Source organism: Vulpes vulpes, chromosome 9, assembly GCF_048418805.1.
Source record: "Vulpes vulpes isolate BD-2025 chromosome 9, VulVul3, whole genome shotgun sequence".
In the NCBI taxonomy this organism is placed as follows: domain Eukaryota; kingdom Metazoa; phylum Chordata; class Mammalia; order Carnivora; family Canidae; genus Vulpes; species Vulpes vulpes.
Window position 1 is genome coordinate 89,746,381 of NC_132788.1, and position 23,716 is coordinate 89,770,096.

Here is a 23,716-nt window from a genome sequence, read left to right on the forward strand (position 1 = left end):
TGCCAATCACCCTGACCTCAGCCACCCACTCTGATTTCTAAGGAGAGAATAAAGGAAACCTTTGAAGATTCCCCAAGACCTCTCTTTTCAAGAAGGTGGTTTATCTCTTTCCTTGCTAGTCTGGTGTCGTACAAACTTTGCATAGTCGGTTGCTCAGCTCTGCAACCTGCCTTTGTCTTGCTTGCCATGTCCATTTGAAAATGTACTTTACCTGGTAGTTTGAAAGAGAAATAATTAAGTCATTTTTAATTTATTTGCTTCCACCAACTCTAGAAAAGGATTCTGTACTTCTGTCCTTCAAACAGTGAGACACGCCATTCAGCGTTGTTATGCATGAGCTGGCCAAGTGGTTAGTCACATGTTCCCGGGATGAACATGTTCCCGGGATGAGGTAGTGGAGTCCTTGCATATGTATTGGGAGAACAGTGTATCCTGTGACACTCTTCCCATATCCACAGAAGACGAACACCAGGAGAGTTCATGGGTCAAATCGAATTTAAAGAAGTGTTTCTGAAACCTGGTTCTCTTCCACCAGTGTTGTAGAAGAGGAGACACGGCGGTCCCAGCAAGCTGCCCGGGACAAGCAGAGTCCCAGCCAGGCCAACGGCTGCAGTGACCACAGGCCCATCGACATCCTGGAGATGCTAAGCAGAGCCAAGGATGAATATGAGAGGGTGAGATACTGACTAGGAGTACCAGGAAGGGTGGGGGAGGCCTCTGGGGGACTCATGTGCTGGGGAGGTCACCTCTAGGCAGAGATGACTTAGTCCAAAAAGCAGAGATGATTAGTCCAAAAAGAGAATTTGCCTTACAGTTTTTAGCCTAAAAGGGAAAGAAATTTGCATATCTCAGAGTCCTTGACTTGCCATAAAAACTTAGAATGCTCTTTTTCTGTTTCCTGTAAAATTACTATGGGAGAAAATGGTTTCAGGTTGCAGAAGGTAGCCTGCAACAAGTAGTTCTGAAAAAGCTTCTTACCTATTGTTAACCCTTGTAGCCTCTGCTAAGGCTTAGAAATTTATGTAGTCTGATTATTTGCACCCACTAATACTAAAAGGTACACTTATGGTCTGTAATTGGTGGTAGGTTCACAGCCTTTAATAAACAGCATTTGAATTTTACCCACATGTGAAGCTTTTCTAGAATTCCTTCTCTTTTGTATGTTAGTTTAAAAGTTAAGTGATAACATTTTCTCTCCAAATTTGAATAAAATGGAAGTTGTAGTGCATTTATTAATTTATTTAATACACACTTATGAACTGTCTACTGTGTGTCAAACAGTGAACGTTTCCTCCGTGGTCTTCAAACCATGTGGCTTTGAAACTGTCCTGGCTTTTCACTTGACATGGTCACTTCAGAACCCCACACTTCCTAGGTACAAGACTGAAGGTTTCCACTACTACACTTTGTTTCAGTGGAATTGTAATTGTCACCTTAGTCTTTACTCATATCTGATTAAGTACTTTGCTTTGCTTTGTATAATGCTCACCTCACCAAAAGTTCAAGGAACAAAGTGTGAAAAGCACTCACTGATGAGTTTCCCAGGTGATCCTTAAGGATCAATTGAGGTAAAGAAACATTGTTAACACGGTTCCTCCTACCCCCATTCTCTTAGGGCTTTGCAGCACTCAAGACTCTTGAGACGTCGTATTATAAATTCCCAGGTTGATATAACTGTAGGACCATTTTTCACATATTCCCCTTTAGCATCTCAAGCATGTAGAGTTTAGGAAACAAACTTTGAAACAGTGCTCTGGAGAGTAGTTTCCTCTAATGAAGGAAAAGTCCTATTTAGACACCAAAGGAAGTCCCACTTCCAGTGTAGAGAAGTATACATTAGGGTCCATGAGAAGTTTCAAGCCATACCAAATTCCTTAATATTTCATAGATAATTAGGAGGAATTTCTGGATCTGTAAAAATTAATATAGGAAAAGCAGTCATCTCTATAGTAGGCTCATTGATTCTTAGGAAACTGGATGAGAATAAATATTAAGAATCATTTTCTCAGAACGCCTGGGTGGCTCAGTGGTTGGGCATCTGCCTTCAGCTCAGAGCATGATCCTGGAGACCTGGGATCAAGTCCCACATCAGGCTCCTTGCATGGAGCCCACGTCTCCCTCTGCCTGTGTCGCTGCCTCTCTCCATGTCTCTCATGAATAAATAAATAAAATCTTAAAAAAAAAAAAAAATCATTTTCTCTACTTTAGGTCACTTTATATTCTCCCAAATTCCCTCATATTCTTAATGAGATGTGGATTATCTACAGATGCCTTGTTCAGTTTTTATTAGAGGCCTTTCTGTGTTCTGATAACAGGTAACTAACAAATCCAGGGTTCTATCACACATTGCTATGACTAGATCATGGTGGTGTCACATGGGACAGAAAGTATAGGTGCTGTGCACTGGAGCTAGCATTCTAGGAAGTGGCCCAGCTTACTCCTCAGGCTAACTAGCAAGTGGCCCCAAAATGAAAGGAACAGAAGCTTCATTTTTTGTTGTTGTTTTTAAAGATTTTATTTATTCATCAGAGACACAGAGAGAAGCAGAGATACAGGCAGAGAGAGAAGCAGGCTTCATGCAGGAGCCCAATGTGGGACTCGATTTCGGGACTTCAGGATCATGCCCTGAGCCGAAGGCAGAGATGCTCAACCACTGAGCCACCCAGGCATCCCAGAAGCTTCGTTTTTGTACACAAAGCTATAAAGTAACTTTAGGTCAAGCAGGCAATCTGAAACTCTGACCCGATTTCTCTTTAAAATATATATTGTGGGGGATCCCTGGGTGGCTCAGCAGTTTAGCGCCTGCCTTTGACCCAAGGCGCGATCCTGGAGTCCCGGGATTGAGTCCTGCGTCGGGCTCCCGGCATGGAGCCTGCTTCTCCCTCCTCCTGTGTCTCTGCCTCTCTCTCTTTCTCTCTCTCTCTCTCTCTCTATCATAAATAAATAAATGAATCTTTAAAATATATATATTTATTTATTTATTTATATTGTGAACATAAGAATATGGAGAGCACAGTAATAACTTGTAAAGAAAATTTCCCAAGGTGCAGAATAAATAAAATGATGTCTAAAACTAAAACCTTTGGGAACTTAGTAAAATCCTTGGTACTTACTATACAGTGTGTTCTTTCTGTTTTTGAAAACTATCTGTAAATAGGCAGAGCTTCCTGAAAGAACAATTTTGTTTCTTGTCTGCACTTGCCTGTCATCTAACCAAACGGGGTTGGTATTACCAGTGACCCATGAATTCATATCTCAGTGTTTGCATGGGTGCCCTCAGCTGCCATGTGGCTCCAGATGGCTCCTTTGTTTATCTTTAGGTAGGGACTTAAATTGACAGAGTCAAGGGCAGAGATACAAGCCATACCTCAGCCGTGGGATGTACTCCCAATTCTAAATCTCCCCTGTCCACTGTGTGTCATACAATGAATGAAATTCCAGACTTTGAGGTAAAGGCTTTATAACAGAGACTGCTTAGAAATAAGAAGTCTCAATAATAAACATTTTCTCCCCAAGTCCTGTGGTTTGTTTTAGCAACTTATCTTTTTTAATGTAAAGAAAGATAGCTAAACCCACAGTTCTTTACAGTTACCCCTGGCTGAGTTGCTTCTAGCCATAGGATATAATTGTGGATTTTTGTAGAGGTTGTTTGTATTTTATATTTAAGGATTAGAGTAGAAGAAAAAGACGTAATCCCACAACCTAGAAATAGTCACTGATAAGACTTTGTTATGTATCCTTCCAAAAATATGTATGAATATGTCCCAGTGTCTGTGGTATGTTTCTCTACTCTAGTTTTATTAACTGTTTTTTTTTTTTTAATTGATTAATTTAATTATTTATGATAGTCACACACACAGAGAGAGAGAGAGAGAGAGAGAGAGAGAGAGAGAGAGAGGCAGAGACATACACAGAGGGAGAAACAGGCTCCATGCACCGGGAGCCTGACGTGGGATTCGATCCCAGGTCTCCAGGATTGCGCCCTGGGCCAAAGGCAGGCACTAAACCGCTGCGCCACCCAGGGATCCCTTATTAACTGGTTTTAAAAGTCACTTTCATTAACTCTTTTGTAACCATTTTTTCCCAGTATCTTTATGACAGCTATTCATCTCACAGTGAGTCCTTGTGAGGTTTCCTTTGGTAGAATGAAAAGTCTTTGAAAAAGAACAATATGATATTAATAGATGCATATTTTTCCTTCGGTGCCTTACATAAACAATATGCTGTTTTTTTCTAATTCTCTTAAGAACGCAGAAACATATCCTGTAGCTGAGTCTTCATGTTCAGTATTTTCTCTTAAGATAAATTACTTGAGGGCAGCCCAAGTGGCCCAGTGGTTTAGCGCCACCTTTGGCCCAGGGCGTGATCCTGGAGACCTGGGATCGAGTCCCACGTCGGGCTCCCTGCATGGAGCCTGCTTCTCCCTCTGTCTGTGTCTCTGCCTGTCTCTGTCTCTCTCTCTCTGTCTCCCCCCCACCCATGTGTGTCTCTCATGAATAAATAAATAAAATCTTTTTAAAAAAAAGAAAGGTAAATTACTTGAGGTCCAAGTCCCTGCTCTGCTGTGTCGGGTACACTTGGACCCAAGCTCGAGCTTGTAAATAAACCTCGTGTGTTTGCATCGGTGTCGGCTCCTTGCTGGTTTCTTGGATTCGTGATCTTGGGCACAACATTTTGGGGCTCGTCCGGGATCCAAGAAACCCCCAGGATCCCATCCAGAGGGTTTCATGTGTGGTGAGTGCACTCAACTTTTTCCAAAACCCACCTCGGGGTCCAAGTCCCTGCTCTGCTGTGTCGGGTACACTTGGACCCAAACTCGATCTTGTAAATAAACCCTCGTGTGTTTGCAAAACAAACAAACAAACAAAAAAGATAAATTACTTGAAATAGAATTGGTAGATCAGGGACACCTGGGTGGCTCAGTGGTTGAGTGTCTGCCTTCAGCCCAGGGCATGATCCTGGGATCCTAGGATCGAATCCTGCATCGGGCTCCCCACAGGGACCCTGCTTCTCCTTCTGCCTATCTCTGCCTCTCTCTGTGTGTGTGTGTCTCTCATGAATAAATAAGTAAAAAATCTTTTTTAAAAAAATTCGTAGATTGGGCAGCCCCAGTGGCGCAGCAGTTTAGCGCCGCCTGCAGCCGGGGGCGTGATCCTGGAGACCTGGGATCGAGTCCCACGTCGGGCTCCCTGCATGGAGCCTGCTTCTCCTCTGCCTGTGTCTCTGCCTCTCTCTCGCTCTCGCTCTTGCTCTGTGTCTCTCATGAATAAATAAAATAAAATCTTTTTTAAAAAATTGTAGATCAAAGGATTTTGACATTTTTAAGGTTTTTACCAAATATTGTAAAACTACTCTTAGGAAAGTTTGTGATTGTCCATTCCCCTCCCCCCCCCCAATCCCTACAAATACTGGAGTGTCATCAGCAAACAAACTCCAAGTAAACCTTCCAAGAATAGTCCTGCATATGAATAAAAAATTTTTGAAGTTCTAAAGACCTTTTAAAGCATAACCCATCTGTAACTCATGTTGAGTTTAGTATAGGAGACCAACTGCCCCCAAAACCACATGGGCCATGGGAGTACATGCCATAAGTCAGGGTGGACCTGACGTGAACAGAGCCTGGCCCTTCATCAGAATGTCACTTGCAGCTCAGCTCCAGCCAGTTGTTGCCAAGGTATCCACTTTCTTCTCTCTGAAAATAACAAGCTGGGATTTTTATGTGCAGACTCCCAATTTTAAAAATGCTTCTGAACATTTTATACCTTCTGTTCTAGGAACTTGCTGTGAACAATGTTTTGAGCTTTTCTTTGATACAGTTTAATTCCACGCATTCTCCATAATGTGTTAATACAGGTTGATGGTGGTGTTGCATAAAGAGGTGAAAAATAAGATATTTCATAAGCAAGTAGAATAGTTGAAGGGGGTTAAGAGGTATAGACAGCCAGTTATAAAACAAGTAAGTCACGGGGATGAACAGTACAACAGTACAGGGAGTGTATCAGTAATGTTGTAGTAACTCTGGTGGCCACCCTTAACCTGATGGGCACTGTTGTGGTATGTAGAATTGTCTAATACTTCAGTAATAGATGTTTTTAAAAAGATATTTCATAGGCTTTCCCAGGCTCTTTCACCTCTATGTAAATGGATAACACAGAGTAAAAGGTGTTCTGAAATAAGGATTAAGTCATTTGAAGAGAGGGATCCCTGGGTGGCGCAACGGTTTGGCGCCTGCCTTTGGCCCGGGGCGCAATCCTGGAGACCCGGGATCGAATCCCACATCGGGCTCCCGGTGCATGGAGCCTGCTTCTCCCTCTGCCTGTGTCTCTGCCTCTCTCTCTCTCTCTCTCTCTGTGTGACTATCATAAATAAATAAAAATTAAAAAAAAAAAAAGTCATTTGAAGAGAAAAAAATGCCTCTTAGCCGTTCTTTTAATATTGGACTGCCTAACAGTGTGGTGTAAAACAAAACAAAACAAAACAAACAAAAAACTAAAAAAGATCACTAGATGGACATGGAATTATAAATTTTAGAGACTAAAGTTCTAAAGTTCTATTTGGGCTATCTGATCCAGCATCTAGTGAGCATTATTCACATCAAAACAGATACACAGTTTAGAACACTCAAGAGACCAGATTTTTAAAAAAAAAAAAAAAGCCCTAAACTTCAGTCAAGGGACATGTTACTTTTGACTGCATAGTACATATGATGTTTTGCTAGCCAAATAATAGCAAACTTTTCACATGATATACTTTCCTTTTAATTTCAGAATCAGATGGGTGACTCCAATATCTCCAGCCCTGGGTTACAGCCAAGTACTCAGCTCTCCAATCTGGGAAGCACCGAGACTCTAGAAGAGATGCCATCGGGGTCACAAGATAAGGTCTGTACAGCCAAAGCTCTAGCTTTGTCTAGGGTAACAAAACACAATATTATTTTGTAAGGATATTAGTGCAGTATAAATTTGTCATTTTTCTGTCAAGGGTATACATATGGGCAGCAGCATGCTAACATCCACTCCTGGCATTTGTACTCTTTCCATTTGGATTTTGCAGGAGCCTTCACTCTGATTGTAGAGCTTTTGCCCTGGCTACCCCCTTACCTGTCCTTCACCCAGCAGCCAGAGTAATACTAATTATACATAAGTTAGATCATGGCGTTCCGTTGCTTAAAACTTTGCAGTGATGTCCCATCTCACTTGAATAAAAGCCAAGGCCATGCCAATGGTCCACCAGGCCCAACCTGATCTGGCCCTCTGACCCCTGCCTCATCTTTTCCCACTTGCCCCAGCCTCAGTGGATCTTCTGCCTTTTCCACAAATGTGCCAGACTTGTTCCTGCCTTGGGACAGGCCTTTGTACTTGCTGTTCCTTCTGCAAAGAATATTTTCCTCCTAGGTAGGGTTTGTTCCCTTTATTCTTTCAAGTCTTGAGCGTCCTCCATACAGTTGAGGCCTTCTCTGGTCACCTAGTTTTAAGTAACGCTCCTTCCGTACCCTGTCCTGCTCTATCTTATTTTCTCTCTACGGCCTCACCAGTTAACATGGTTTGTGGGTTTTTTTACTGTGTGCACTGTGTCTCCTCTTCGCCTAAATGTAAGCTCCATAGGGTCAGGCAGTTTTGTAGGCCTTTGTTCATTGCCATATTCTCAGCACCTAGGATTTGTAAATACTTGTGACTAAATTAGTTTTCTTTATAGCCGATGGCTTAATAAATGAACAGATACCGAGTAAAACCCATAGTTTTTTAACTGATCTTTTTACTTTGAGATAATTATAGATTCACATGCAATTATAACAAATAATATGAAAAGATCCCATGTACCCTTTACCCATTTACCCACTGATGACACCTTGCAAAATAAAATACAATATCACAGCCAGGATATTGACAAAATCTGCCCATCTGGTTCACATTTCCTCCGTTTTATTCACATTCATTTTTATGTATATGTGTATGTGCATGTATGTATTTCTGTGCGATTTTATGTCATGTGTAACTCTTGTGTATCCACCACCGCAGTAAAGATACCAAAGACTTACATTAACACAAGAGTCCTTCTTATCACTTTGTATTGTCACACTAATTCCCCTGTCACCTTCCTGCCTTTCCCCTCCTCCCATCCTTAACCCTGGCAGCCACTAATCTATTCCTCATTCTATAATATTTCAAGAATGTTACATAAATGAAATTATATAACCTGCTGGGAGTGTCTTTCTTCACTCAACATGATTCTTGGAGATGTCATTGAAATTATTGGGTTTATCAGTAGTTTGTTCTCTTTAATTCTACTGCCCAGTCAAGTGGAAGTGCCAAAATTTGTTTTACCATTTTTAACCATTTGCCTGTTGAAGGAACATCTAGGTTGTTTTCAGTTTTTAGCTTTTGCAAGTAAAGCTTCTGTGATCATTTGTGCAGGTTTTGTTTTGTTTTGTTTTTTTGTTTTGTTTTTAAAGATTTTATTTATTCATGAGAGAGAGAGAAAGAGGGGGGCAGGACACAGGCAGAGGATGAAGCAGGCTCCATGCAGCGAGCCCAATGTGGGACTCGATCCAGGGAACCCAGGATCACGCCCTGGGCCAAAGGCAGGCGCCAAACCGCTGAACCCAGGGATCCCCCTGTGCACAGGTTTTTATACACAGATTTCCATTTCTCTGGGATAAATGCTCAGGAGTACAAATGTTGGGTCACTTGGTGATTCCATGTTTTAGTTTATTAAGAAACTGCCATAAAGTTTTCCAGAGAGGCTGTACCATTAACATTCCACCAGCAATGTATCCATAACATTTTTAAGTATTTAGATGACAATTTGAGCCAGATTTTATGTACTACATTCTCATGCTCTGTTTTTACCATATTTACATTTAGAGTCCATATTTACATTTAGAGTGCTATGTAAAATAGAATTTTTACAAAACATGTTGGATGAGAGAAGGAGCAGCATCCCTGTGTTCCTTCTGGTCTGGTTTATCAGCTCTGCATGTTCAGTGGGGCCAGTCATGTCCCCTTTTTGATTCATGAGTCACTTCCCCATTCCTTTCTGAATCCTGGGGTTAAGGATTCTTGCACTGCCTAACTCTCAGTTATTGTGAGAACCAAATGAAGGGACACACTCAAGACCCAGAGAACCATTTAGAGCACAGGCCTTGGGATAAATGGGATTTCCTGTTACAAATCCATATTATAATTAAAACTAGGCTTAGAGAATCCATGCCTGTTTTCTGAAAAGACAAGAAGGTTACCAGTGCTATGTTCGGAGCCTGGCCTAAGCACTGCAGCAGAGCAGGCTCACCTCTCAAGAGTATAGCAGGTGCCAGGCCACGCTCTTCTTGGCTAAATAGATATTGTAGTAGTTTGGAGCAATAGCTGTTGCCACAGCCAGGGGAACGAAATGAGGCAGGGGGGAAATGATAACTATACAGAGATTTCCAGGCAATTGAGAACAGACGAAATGCTCTTACACTTGTTTCTAAGCCTGGCGCTAGCATAAGTTTTATTGTACAGAAAATAGCTCTTCACACGGTAACACAAATTATAGAACCACCGTGGGATGAAAGTAGCATTAGTATCACTATTGTATGTGCATGAAAACTGAGTCCTGGGCTGATTTTGTAAAAATGTAGCTGCTCTAGGATCTGAGCATTTTCTTACTGGAGTATAATTAACACATAGTAAACAAATTTAGATCTTATGTGTAAACCTTGTAATTTTTTACAAGTGTAACTTTCAAACATTGTAACTACCACCAAGATCAGGAGATAGAAAACTTCCACCACCTTAAAAGCAATAAAAACTGAATTCATTTGCCACAAAAGGGCAACTGCCAGGAAAAGGAAATCTTAATCATTAAGGTTAAAGAAGGGTGAGTGCGATGACCTGTGCATGCTCGACCTTTCAGCAAAAGCACCAGTGATGGAACTGTGGGCACACAGTTTTGAAGCAGGCACTCAGAGAATTAGAGTCTCTAAGGAGCAAAATGCTGATGTTTGTTCCTCCTGCATTTGCACATCCTTCTGAAAGTCCATTTTATAGGTCACAGTGACAGAATTTTGTAGAATATTGGGATCTGGATATTTTCAGAAGCCATGTGATTGACTAAAATCAGCTTAAATCCATAATCAGCCCGTACAACACAGTACACTTGTTTAGTAACACTGCCATCTGGTGCTGAGGAGCAAGTAATGCTATCAAGTCTTAATAGTATTAAATTCTATTTCAATTTCATAATTCACTTGCCAAAATTCCCTTGGGACTATTTCCCTAGTACATTTTATATTGTTTTTTGGTTACTGAGGTTAAGAATATTGTACATAGGGGCCCAAGTGGCTCAGATAGTTAAGTGTGTGCCTTCAGCTTAGGTCATGATCTTGAGGTCCTGGGATCAAGCCCCATGTTGGGCTCCATGCTTAGCGAGGAGCCTGTTTTTCCCTCTCCCTCTGCCCTTTCCCCTGTTTGTGTATACTCTCTCTCTTTCAAATAAATAAAGTCTTAAAAAGAAGAAGAAGAAGAAGAAGAAGAAGAAGAAGAAGAAGAATATGTAGCTCCTGGTGTGCCAGGTACACTGACCAGGTAGAAAATCAGATATGGGCACCATAGATCCAGACAGAAATAGGAAATTCCCTAAGTGGCAGGAGCTTAGGGGTAAGGTGAGGTGAAGAAGGAACAGTGTAAAACCTGAAACAGTATACTAGAATTTCGTTGTGCACCATAGCTACCATTGCTCCCTGAATTCCACTTCACAAGGGGAATGATCAGACTAACATTTGATGGAAGATATTGCAAAACATGGAATTCATAAATAAATGAAACATAAAATTCTCCTTTTCTATGGATGAGGGGAGATGAATCCATGATTAATTAAGCCCAACTACTAGAGCAGTGTGGCATGTTTCTCTTGTCATGGGCAGAGAAGAGAGGAAGGGTCCTCAAATGCAGAGACTATAAAGCTTTTGTGTGGAGAAGCATGCTCTGTTCACTTGCCTCTTGTGACTGATTCAACTAGTTATACATATTCCCAAAAGTTGGTACATTTTAACCTGTAGCCACTTATTAGTTATTCAAGCCACAGATGTACCTCTGTTTTCTAGATGTCATTATCATCATCCAGTTGATTAGGTAACCTAGAATATACTTATTTGACATCTCAGTACAGGGGCATAATGGTTAATAACATAGACTTATCATTAGGACTAGGTTGTACTTAAGTGTCACCTACAAGGTAGCAGTGATGATAATAGTGCCCTCACTGATTAATAGAGTAATGCATGTGAAGTGCTTAGCACAGGGCCCCCACGTGGTGAGCATTCTGTCTGTGGTCACTCTTCTTGTGCTCGTAACCTCATTTATCCCTTATGTGAGATTCCTTTGAAACCCTACTGGCCTTACCACAAATCCTATTCCAGAGAAAGTTTGAGAATGTTTCTGGCCTGGCAGAAGTTGTAGGGAAGCCACATGGAGAAATCTGGAAACTTTCTGCTGCTTTTGCAGTCAGGGTTCAGGGCTCTACAATATGGATTATTTTATTTTATTTTATTTTATTTTATTTTATTTATTTTATTTTATTTATTTTATTTTATTTATTTTATTTTAATTTTATTTTATTTTATTTTAATTTTATTTTATTTTATTTTATTTATTTATTTTATATTTTATTTTATTTTATTTTATATTTTATTTTATTTTATTTATTATTTTATTTTATTTATTATTTTATTTTATTTTTTTTTTATTTTATTTTATTTATTTTATTTTATATTTTATTTTATTTTATATTTTATTTTATTTTATTTTATTTTTTTATTTTATTTTATTTTATTTATTTTATTTTATATTTTATTATTTTATTTTATATTTTATTTTATTTTATTTTATTTTTAAAGATTGTATGTATTTATTCATGAGAAACACACAGAGAGAGAGAGGCAGAGACACAGGTAGAGAGAGAGAAGCAGGCTCCACACAGGGAGCCCGATGTGGGACTCGATCCCAGGTCTTCAGGATCATGCCCTGGGCTAAAGGTAGACACTCAACTGCTGAGCCACCCAGGTATCCCTGGATTCATTTTTAAATGAACCATTAGAAATACCTTTTTGGAGGGCGCCTGGGTGGCTCTGTGGTTGAGCGTCTGCCTTCAGCCCAGGGCGTGGTCCTTGGATCGAGCCCCACATCGGGCTCCCTGCATGGAACCTGCTCCTCCCTCTGCCTGTGTCTCTGCCTCTCTCTCTCTCTCTCTCTCTTTCTCTCTCTGTCTCTCATGAATAATTAAATAAAATCTTTTTTAAAAATACCATTTATTTAAGTATAAAAACATTCCAAATGTATATGCAGTAATTTTAATTGTTCAAAAGTCGATTTATGTTCCACTGAACAGATAAAAAATGCTGCCTGAATTATGCCATTTTTTGAAGCCTAAGGTATATTTCATGTTGAATTTTCTCCATGTCCTGTGGTGGTGGTGGTGGTGGTGGTGGTGGTGGTGGTTTTAAAAGCCCGTGAGCAGAGGGTGGGTGGTAGCAGGCTCCACACTCAGCACAGAGGCCGATTTAGGGCTCTTGATTCCACTATCCTGAGTTCACAACCTGAGCCAAAATCACTTAACCAACTGATCTTCCCAGGCACCCACCCTTTTCTTACAACATAAAAATATTTGTATTCTTACCTGGGAAAGACTCAAGTTTCTACAAAATAGCCCCAGTGTGGTCCGTATTTTTCAAAGTATGTCAATCTAAACATTGTTTTTTGTGTGTATATACATATACCTGAAACAAAATGTGGTGGAAAGATCTACATAATCTGTATTAACGAAAAAGAATTAGCATAGGTTTCAAGTACTTTTTTGCCAAGCCATCTTGACCATTTTGTTCTAATCATAAGGTATATAAAAAAGAATTAACCCAACTCAAAAATGGACAAAGGACTTGAATGGTCATTTCTCAGAAAAGATCAAATGGCCAGTATGTTGGCAAGAAACACAGGAGGTTTCTAGAGAAACCAGAACCTTCTGGCATCACTGGTGGGATGTAAAGTGATGAAGCAGTTTTGGAAAACAGTCTGGCAGTTCCTCAAAAAGTTAAATGTAGGATTACTGTATGACCCAGCAATTCTATATTCCTGGGTAGATATCCAAAAGAATTGAAAACAAGGATGAAGACAAATACTTCTACACTAATGCTCACAGCAGCAGCATTCACAATACCTGAAGGGTGGGAACAACCCAAGTGCTGATCCTCAAGTGAATGGACAAATATGCACACGATGAAGTACTAGTCGGCCTTTACTTGTAAAAGGAAAGAAACTCTGCTACAGCGTGAGTGAACCTCAAGGACGTGATGCTAGGTGAAGGAAGCCAGTGACAGAGGGACAAGTAGGATGTGATTGTTGTTGCACGACGTACCTGGAGTAGCCAGATTTATAGGAACGAAGAGTCGAGTGGAGCTGACGGGGCCATGGGTGAGGGTAAGATGGTGGTTACACAGTAGTGTGAGTATCCTGAGTGCTGCTGGGTTCTACACTTCCATACAGTTACAGTGCTAACTTGCGGTACATATATTTCAACAGGACTTTTTTTTTTTTTTTTAAATTCATAGAGACACAGAGAAATTCATAGAGACACAGGCGGCGCTAAACTGCTGCACCACCAGGGCTGCCCAGGACTTTTTTTTTTTTTAAAGATTTATTTAGGGATGCCTCAGTGGCTCAGCAGTTGAGCGCCTGCCTTCGGCCCAGGGTGTGATCCTTGAGTCCCAGGATCAAGTCCCACGTCGAGCTCCCTGCATGGAGCCTGCTTCTCCCTCTTCCTATGTCTCTGCCTCTCTGTGTCTCTAATGAATAAATAAATAATTTTAAAAATATGAGCAGCCCAGGTGGCTCGGGGGTTTAGTGCCGCCTTCAGCCCAGGACATGGTCCTGGAGACCCGGGATCGAGTCCCATGTCAGGCTTCCTCCATGGAGCCTGTTTCTCCCTCTGCCTGTGTCTCTGCCTCTCTCTCTCTCTCTCTCTCTCTCTCTCTCTCTCTGTCTCTTGTGAATAAATAAAATCTTTAAAAAAAATAAAAATAAAAGATTCATTTATTTGAGAGAGAGAAAGAGATAAAGTTCGTGCGCAAGTCAAGGGGGCAGAGAGAGAGAGAGAGAGAGAATCTTGAGCAGACTCCCTGCTGAGCACAGAGCCTCATGGAGAGTTCGATCTCACAACCCCGAGGTCATGACCCAAGCCGAAGTCAAGAATCAGACCCTTAATTGACTGACCCACCCAGGTGCCCCACCATAACTTTTAGAAATCCGAGGGAGAAAGGAATTATGTCTGTGTCATCAGTAGACCTTTATCATGCCAGAGATCCAGAAGTGAATAAATCATAATGTTGTTCACCTGAGGAGATGGAACCTGTGCATTACTAGTTATGTGGCCTGGACAGAGAAGTGTGTCCCAAATAAGAATTCAGTGTCTTTTTTTTTTTTTTTTTAATTTTTATTTATTTATTTATGATAGTCACAGAGAGAGAGAGAGGCAGAGACACAGGCGGAGGAAGAAGCAGGCTCCATGCACCGGGAGCCCGATGTGGGATTCGATCCCGGGTCTCCAGGATCGCGCCCTGGGCCAAAGGCAGGCGCCAAACCGCTGCGCCACCCAGGGATCCCCAGAATTCAGTGTCTTATTTTGAGTTATGTTGAATGGGTTTGAAATCTTAAACAAGTGTCATCAGGGAATGACAGGATGATTTATAATAGCTCAGCCTTGATAGCCCATCAGGTGGTAGTGTTATTTTACATTATGGGAATATGATATTTCGGAAGGATTTGATGAATTTTTAATTACCAGTATGTATTATTTGATATTTTCTAAAACATGCAAACACAGATTTATCGTGACTGCTGTTAAGACTGTCTGGTATTAAAAAAAAAAAAAAAAGACTGTCTGATATTCATATAATGATTGTAATAGCCGACTTCCACTTACTGAATGCTTGTTGGGTACCAGACATCATGTTGAGAACTCCGTTTTCATAGCAGCTCTGTGAGGTGATTGCCACAATTGCCCCTGTTTTTCAGATGAGGGAACTCAGTACAGAGACTGTTATTTCCCCCAATTAACAGCTGGGAATTGAACCTCAATATCTTTGACTTCAACCTCTAAGATCTATAACTTTTTCAGGAGTAAAAACATAAAGAAATTAAACCATATACATTCTTTTGTACTTTTTTACCTTTACAGTTTATAATGTATGTTAGTGGTACTGCCTTGTATTTGAAGCGAGATCCTGAATCTGGAAAATCCCTTCAGGTGCTGGGAAGTGTTGTGACAAGGTAGTCTTACTAGTCTGACTCTACAGCATTGTAATAGGGAGTCTGAATCTGCCGTTTGAGAATTCCTTCACTTAAACAAAGCCTCTCGTCACAGTAACTTGCCAAGATATATTACGTTAATTCTTTTTATTGAATATTTTCTGAGAAGAAATGGTTTGGTATGAAATTACAATTTTTTTATAACTGGAGGAGGCTTCTGCCTCTTCTCCACTGCTGTTACTTTGCCCCATCTACATTCTCCTCAGCCCTGCCAGCCCCTCTCACCTAACAGGTGACACGAGAGACTACACAGTGGCACTCACTTACCTTTCCGTCCCTCATAAGCAAGCTCCCCTGCATCCTCCATCCTGGGTGCTGGCCTCCTTTCCTCCATGTTCCTCCTCAACAAAGGGGATCCCTCATACCCTCCCCCTGAGAACCTGTTGCCAGTGAGCTCCCTCTTCCCTCACCCTGCCCATCCCAGCACTGTACCCAGGGCATCTGCTAAACCGCACACAGGTGTCCCACCCACCCTCCTTTTCAAAAGTTCAAATGAAGTCCACTTCTGCTTTTAGGGAAGACCTGTATCAGTACCTGTCTTGCTGACCAAAAAACATCCAAAGAGGACTTTTGCTTTAATGAAAAAAGATAAAAAGCAAAAATAGCATCTGGTGTTTGTGTGACAGTGGTAACCCTGCTCAGAGAGAGTGGTCTGCTGAGCCCCTGCCCTGGGAACCACTCAGCATCCCAGCAGCAGGCCGTGACAGTTTTGACTTGGGTCTGCAAGCACCTATGCTTTGTCTCTATTTATTCTGTGCATCTGTTAGCAAGGTGTGTTCTGAGGTCTCAGAAAAGCCAAAGAGATGGGCACCTGAGTGCTCAGTCAGTTGAGCACTTGGTTTCAGCTCAGGTCATGATCTTGGGGTCATGGGATAGAGCCCCATGTTGGGCTCCATGCTGAGCAGGGAGTCTGAGATTTTTTCCCTTTCCCTCTGTCCCTCCCCCCTTGCTCATTCTTTCTTGCAAATAAATAAAATATATTTTTAAAACGCCGAAGAGAAGTTACTTTGGAGTCTAGAAATGCCCCCACATTTTCCCTATGAATTAATAGTAATTGCTGCTTCACTTTCTATCATTTTGGCTTTTGAACATTTCCTAGGAATAATCCGCTTTCAGATAGCAAGGGAACCCTGTAATTGTTGATCTCACGAATAAAACATTTCCCTGGGAAAATCTGTGCTTTTCCTGCAGAAATGTCATACCATGCTGCTTTCATTCTTCTTCAGATGCAGTGTAGTTTCAGACCTTTATAGGCCGTGTGATGTACTGAAAACCGTGTGTTTCATTCAGTGACTTGTCTTTTTCCACATAAACATGTATCTGAGCAACTAAGTAGTCCACATACTTTAGTAGTCCCGTATATCAAGGGGCACCTCGATGGCTTGGTTGGTTTAGCGTCCAACTCTTGATCTCAACTCAGGACTCGCTCTCAGGGTTGTAAGTTCAAGCTCTGTATTGGGCTCCATGCTGGGTGTGGTGCCTACTTTAAAAAAACAAAACATGTTGAGGCTGCTTGTGTTTTCAAAGTACTTAGGTTAGTCTCCCACTAGAACATAAGCTCTGTCAAAGTCTTTGTTACTTCCTACCATGTCCTTTGGGCCCAGGTCAGAACAGGCCCTGGCACCTTGTTAAGGTGAATATGGCCATAGTGCTTGAAGTGAAGGTCAGAAAAGCTCAGGAGTAAAAAGCATAAATATTTCTCCTTCAAATCATTGCAGTGGCATCAATAAGCCAGATCACTGCAGTAGATGGAAACTTAACATTTTCAGACTTAACATGCTTTGTTTTTTCTTGAGGATTCTTTGATTTGATAGTAGAAAGGAGGACTGGTTAACTGTTTACAAAATAGTTAAATTTGTTTTCTTTTACTTAAGACCTAGTCCCTTTTTTTTCTTTTTAAAGATTTTATTTATTTATTCATGAGAGACACAGAGAGTGAGAGAGAGGCAGAGACACAGGCAGAGGGAGAAGCAGGCTCCATGCTGGGAGCCCGATGCAGGACTCGATCCCAGGGCTCCAGGATCATACCCTGGGCTGAAGGCGGCGCTAAACTGCTGAGCCACCCAGGCTGCCCGAGACCTAGTCCTTAAGGTGCAATGCCTAGCTTTTTATCAAGAACTATGAAATATAAGGGATGCCTGGGTGTGGCTCAGTGGCTAAGCGTCTGTCCTTGGCTCAGGGCATGATCCTGGGGTTTTGGGATCGAGTCCCACATCGGGCTCCCTCTAAGGAGCCTGCTTCTCCCTCTGCTAGTGTCTCTGCCTCTCTCTCTGTGTTAAATTTATTTTTAAATAAATTAAAAATCTTTAAAATAAGAACTATGAAATATGAGTCTTTTTTTTTTAATTTTTATTTATTTATGATAGAGAGAGAGAGAGAGAGAGAGGCAGAGACACAGGCAGAGGGAGAAGCAGGCTCCATGCACCAGGAGCCCGACGTGGGATTCGATCCCGGGTCTCCAGGATCACGCCCTGGGCCAAAGGCAGGCGCCAAACCGCTGCACCACCCAGGGATCCCAGAACTATGAAATATGAAAATAAAAGTAGAAATACTCAGCATTTGGTCCCTTTGTCCTCTTGAGGATTATTTCCTTACATGTGTTACTGACATAGGGCAATTAAGTACTATTAACTTTGTAATAAGATACTTGCCCCTTTACCTTACATCCATTTGCCAAGGAAAAGGGGGAATTCTAATACTCTACCGGGAGTCCCTAAAACTTGGATTTTATTATGAATACAGATTTCTGCCCACCAGCTGAGGGAGATGATTTGTCCTTAATCCCTAGCACATCTTTGGTTTGTTCTGGGTCCTTATTTTCCAACTCCATCCATCCTTCCTTCTGCAGACTGTTTTGGTTGATGGGAAAGAAGTTTGGTTACACTGGTTTGTAAGAGATTTCTTCCATTGGGTGGTTTGATTTGTTTTTTCAGTCTGCTCCATCTGGACACAAACATCTGACAGTGGAAGAATTATTTGGAACCTCTTTGCCAAAGGAACAGCCAGCTGTCATGGGTCTAGATTCAGAAGAAGTGGAGAAGCTGCCAGGAGATGCCTCCCAGAAGGAGTCCAGCTCACTGCTACCATTTTCCTTTGAACAGTCAGGAGGAGTCCCTCCATCAGAAAACCTGGGTGTCCGTCCTGCTGCGCACCACCCAGTCCCACCTGAGGTCCCTGCCCCAGTGCTCATCACTCCTGCCTCCATCACACAGTCCGGTGAAAAACAGGCCCCAGGCTATGCCGTCCCCCTGCGCCCCGTGCTCAGTCCCACTCTACCAGCAGACGCTCCCACAGCACAGGTTCCCCCCAGCTTACCCCGGAACGCCACCATCATGCAGGCAGTGAAGACCACTCCAAGACAGCGGTCTCCGCTCCTGACCCAGCCAGTCCCTGAGCTGAGCCACACCAATCTGACTGCCACCCAGAGCCCCTTCAGGGCCCCACTGAGCGTGACAAACACAGCTGGTACATCCCTCCCAAGTGTCGATCTTCTCCAGAAACTCAGGTTGACCTCACAGCATGACCAAATACAGACCCAATCACTTGGGAAAGGTGCCATGGCACCCAGCTTTTCCCCAGCAGCTGGCCAGCTGGCCACTCCTGAGAGCTTCATAGAGCCTCCCCCGAAGACCGCAGCAGCGCGAGCCTCAGCATCCCTGAGCAACATGGTGCTTGCTCCCCTTCAGGTACTGGCAGGAGGCTGGGTGGCTCTGACTGGGTGGGGTGAAGCTAAAAAGGCCTTGATGTTGCCTGCCACTAGGCAGTCCCTTCAAAGAGATGCTTGTTAGGTACATCCAGGGCCAGAAGATGGGAGGTAAGGAGCCCTGTAGTGAATAGCCAGATCATTGGTATGTGGTGTTGTAACTCAGTTCCACTGTCCCAGATCTCTCAACCGGTACAACTCAAGACACAATACTGGTATTTTCCCAGCACAGCGTCCATTGTGGGGTTTTTGTTTGTTTCTGCGTGACAAGTCCAGGAGTCCGCATGTGACTCAGACCATAGATCCAGATTATCCCCAGCTCCCTTGGTACTCACTGAGTGCCCACCTTGGGCCAGACACACTTGGGGTGCCATAACAGCATCCCAGATTTGGAGATATGGTGTCAAGTAAAACTTCCTAAGGAAGCTCATGTTTAGCTAAAATCTGAAGGCTCAGTAGAAGTTAGCCAGACCTTTCCTTAAAAAAAAAAAAAAAAGATTTTATTTATTTATTCATGAGAGACAGAGAGAGAGGCAGAGACACACAGGCAGAGGGAGAAGCAGGCTCCATGCAGGGAGCCCGATATGGGACTCAATCCCAGGACTCCAGGATCAGTCCCTGAGCCAAAGGCAGATGTTCAACCACTGAGCCACCCAGGCATCCCAGCCAGACTTTTCCTAAAGGTAGAGAAAAGTGTTTGAGACAGGAAAACTAGTATGTACAGAGGCCTAGAGATGAGTGGCATTTGCTAAATGTAAAGACCTGTATATAGTGTGGCTGAATCTCCTATGGAAGGGACTTGGAGCCAAGGTCGTGACCGAGGAGCAGGACTTTGGAAACTATGTGAAGGAGTCAGTGGCTTGTTCCCAGAGCCCTAAGGGAGTCTTTCAAGGCTTTGAGCAGAGGTGATGAGCAGGACAAGGAGAAGACAGAAGTGAGACCACCCTCAGGAAGGAGGCCAGGCAGTTACCCAGGCTTGAGCTGGTGGGGGCCTGACATTGGGAGTGTGGACAAATGAACAATTGTAAGCAATGGGACCTGCTGGTAGACTGAAGGTAGGGCATGAAGAAGTTTGTCCCTCAGTGATGGATGAGGCTAGTGAGTTTATAGATGAGATTACAGTGATGTGTACAAGATCACACAGCTGATCACAGCAATAGTGCTGTTTGCCTTCCAGGATCTCAGTTCCATGCCCATTAATAATAATTTACAGTCTTAACATTTCACCAAGTAATACTATACAGAAGAGCCCATCATAATAATTGTATATGATTTCTTAGTTAATGGACTGTGTTTTGTTCCATTCCTTTAAAATCTCGTACAGAAAGAAAGGAAACTTAGTGTCTTGGTTATACATTAAATTGTCACTTGGGAACATTTGTGTTGAGGTTCTCTGCAGTGTTAGGAGAGGGGATGTTCTAACAGATCAGTATTGCACCCCTGAAATGCCCCTGCTGCTCTGGAAGTGCAGGGCAGCAGCTCCAGGTTTGGGCCTCCGGGATGGCTCCCGCTCTCCAGTGTGCCTCCCTGCAGGGGATGCCTACCTACATGTGCATTTTCATATATATTTCATTTCATTGAGGACCTGGGCTTCATTGAATTTTAAATGAAATGCTTTTGCTCTACAACAAGAAGTTTTTTGTCTCCCGATGAATAAGGACAAAGTTTATCATATGGAGGTGTGCCTCTGGATGAAGACTGTTTAGTGCCACCTGTCCAGAGTTCATGCTGCGTTATTGAGGTCTCATGCTGCCAGGATATGCCATCTCTACAGATTCAAGAGCAAAACTATACTTGGGTTCTACTTAGCTCTTAGACACAGGTTTCCATTCTTTCCTTGGAGACGCCTTGAAGGCTCTGCACACAGTCCTTTTCTTGGGGAAACTGTGGGGGTCAGAGGCTGTCCCAGTGCCCTCGCCCTGCAGTTGAGGGATTAGAATCTAGGAACTAGTTAATGTCTGAACTATTCCTTATTGCCAAAGTGGATTTATCCGAGGTAGCTTGGAAATCTTCATTGAAACTTGCTACATCTGTTCATCTTTTCTTTTTAAATGTTGCAGTCTATGCAGCAAAACCAGGATCCTGATGTCTTTGCCCAACCTAAGGTGTTATCCAGTGCCATCCCGGTAAGGACTCCCTTTTTGTGAAGAACACATTCTATTTAAGCTCTTCTACTGGGTTTGTGAAGTAAAACGTTGTTTGAGTGGAAACTGGTAGCTTTCAAGGCTAGAGCCCCCTTAGATGCCCCTCCTAGGCCAGGCTGCCTTGCTCCCCAGACAGAGTTCATTGCTGCAGTCCCTGTGAGTTGCAGTCATCCTCTCTAGAATAATCCCTTCCCTGATCATACCGAGGGTAGGGTCAGCCAATGGGACTGGGTGCTTGCTCAGTGTTTGTCAGCTGAGAAGCATGTCAGCATGGTTTCTGTGAGGAGGAAATACTCTTTGCCCTGCAAGAGCTATGATGCCCTGGTTAAGAATCACCATGGTGCTCAGGCTCCCAGGCCTGCATGCTGTGTCCCTTGCTTGTTCTCCCCTGCCCCACTTGGTAAAAGTTGTCCCCACCCCTCCATTACCTACCAGCCTTGAAGCGCACACTTACTTTTTTCAGTTACTGAACTTTTACGTTCCCATTTACCTTTGAGCATTTATACCTCTCCTCAGGTCTCAGAACTTAAATTGCATCCAGCTCCTGATGGGTACTGTTAACTGGTCTTCCCTGTAGCTCATCCTGCTGCCTGGGGATCAGCAGGGTGCTCAGCCTGGGGCAGCAGCAGCACCAGAGACAAATGGAAGGTGCAGACCCCAAAAACCACACCCGTAGCCCTGTGGCTGTTTGTAAATGAAGAAGGTTGACAGGAGAAAGAAAAAGAGATGTCTGTTGATTACATCAAATGGAGGATTTTTTTTTTTTTTTTTTTTTTTTTTTTTTTTTTTTTTTTAAGATTTCTCTATTTATTTAAGAGAGAGGCAGAGACACAGGCAGAGGGAGAAGCAGGCTCCATGCAGGGAGCCCGATGCGGGACTTGATCCCGGGACTCCAGGATCACACCCTAAGCTGAAGGCAGGCACTAAACCACCGAGCCACCCAGGTGTCCCTGATGGAGGAATTATTAAAAATGCTGACTATTTCTGGTTTAGTGTATTCTGATGGTTAGCTGCTATTAGCATAGAAGCACCTCTAAATGGAGGAAGTAGGTAGATGTTTTATTTGTAAGAAGTTGTATCCTGATACCCATAGCAGAATGATAAGTATATTGGACACTACAAAAGAAACTAATGCTTCATGCAACTGGATTTTTTTTTTCAAGATCTTATTTATATATTTGAGAGAGAGCAGGGTGGGGAGGGGCAGAAAGAGAGGGAGAGGATCTCAAGCAGACTCTGCACTAAGTGTGGAGCCCAACTCAGGGCTCCATCTCACAACCCTAATATTACAACCTGAGCCAAAACCAAGAATAGACATTCAACTGATTACAACCTGAGCCAAAACCAAGAATAGACATTCAACTGATTACAACCTGAGCCAAAACCAAGAATAGACATTCAACTGACTGACACATCCAGGCACTCCTTTTCTTTTTCTTTTTCTTTTTTTTCTGAAGTAAAATTTTACTGCAGTGAAATACATATAAAATGCAGATCCTGTTTTATGAGTTTTAACAAACATAACATCCCTTGGGGTAACCACTCAATCAGTATATGTAAGATTTCCATCACCCCAGAAAGTCCCTCATGCCCTCTTCCAATCACTTCCCTGCTCCCCATATAAAACTTTGCAGTTTTGGGGATCCCTCGGTGGCTCAGCGGTTTGGCGCCTGCCTTCGGCCCAGGGCGTGATCCTGGAGACCCGGGATTGAGTCCCACATCAGGCTTCCTGCATGGGATCTGCTCCCTCTGCCTGTGTCTCTGCCTCTCTCTCTCTCTCTCTCTCTCTCTCTTTCTCTTTCTGTGTGTGTGTGTGTGTGTGTATGTGTGTGTCTCATGAATAAATAAAATCTTTTAAAAAAAACTTTGCATTTTTAATTTATCATAGGATTTTTTTTTTTAAGATTTAATTTTTTATTTGAGAGAGAACATGCTTGTGTGCATGAGCAGGGATGGGACAGAGGGAGAAGGAGACTCCCCACTGAGCAGGGAGCCCAACGAAGGACTCAAGGATCATGACCTGAGCCAAAGGCAGACGTTTAACCAACTAAGCCATGCAGACACCTCTTATCATAGGATTGTTCTTATTGTGCATACCCTGCTGTGATCATACTTCTTTTGTGTGATGATCAGACTTGGCTTCCCAATAAACAGACCCTTCATCCTTTAGCCGACAAGCTTCATTCATGACCATTGTTGCCCTGCAGGTCGCAGGCCCCACACTGGTTACTGCAACAACCATGGCAGTGTCTTCAGTCCTGCTGTCCCCAAGTGTTTTCCAACAGACAGTCACAAGGTCCACAGACCTCGAGAGAAAAGCAAGCGCCCCTTCTCCACTGACTGTTGGAACATCAGAAAATCAGAGAAAGCCTTCCATTATTCTCAGCAAGTCCCAGCTCCAGGATACATTAATACATCTAATAAAGGTATGCAGGCCATCCCAGCAGTTGAATCTGTAAACTTCTGTTCTTTAATTTTAAAAAACATTATTCTTTTTAGAAAACCAGTTCATAAGGTAAATTGAAGACTAG

The 23,716-nt window shown here is 42.6% G+C and overlaps 1 protein-coding gene across 1 annotated transcript in view; it reads left to right on the forward strand.

Annotated features, from left to right (window-relative positions):
- DCP1A (decapping mRNA 1A) overlaps positions 1-23,716 on the forward strand; it is a 64,107-nt gene that overhangs the window by 36,278 nt on the left and 4,113 nt on the right. The window contains exons 5-9 of the mRNA XM_025986367.2: positions 536-674; positions 6,768-6,881; positions 18,272-19,024; positions 21,102-21,167; positions 23,393-23,611. Of these exons, the coding sequence (XP_025842152.2) occupies positions 536-674; positions 6,768-6,881; positions 18,272-19,024; positions 21,102-21,167; positions 23,393-23,611 (1,291 nt within the window). The remainder of the gene's footprint in view (positions 1-535; positions 675-6,767; positions 6,882-18,271; positions 19,025-21,101; positions 21,168-23,392; positions 23,612-23,716) is intronic.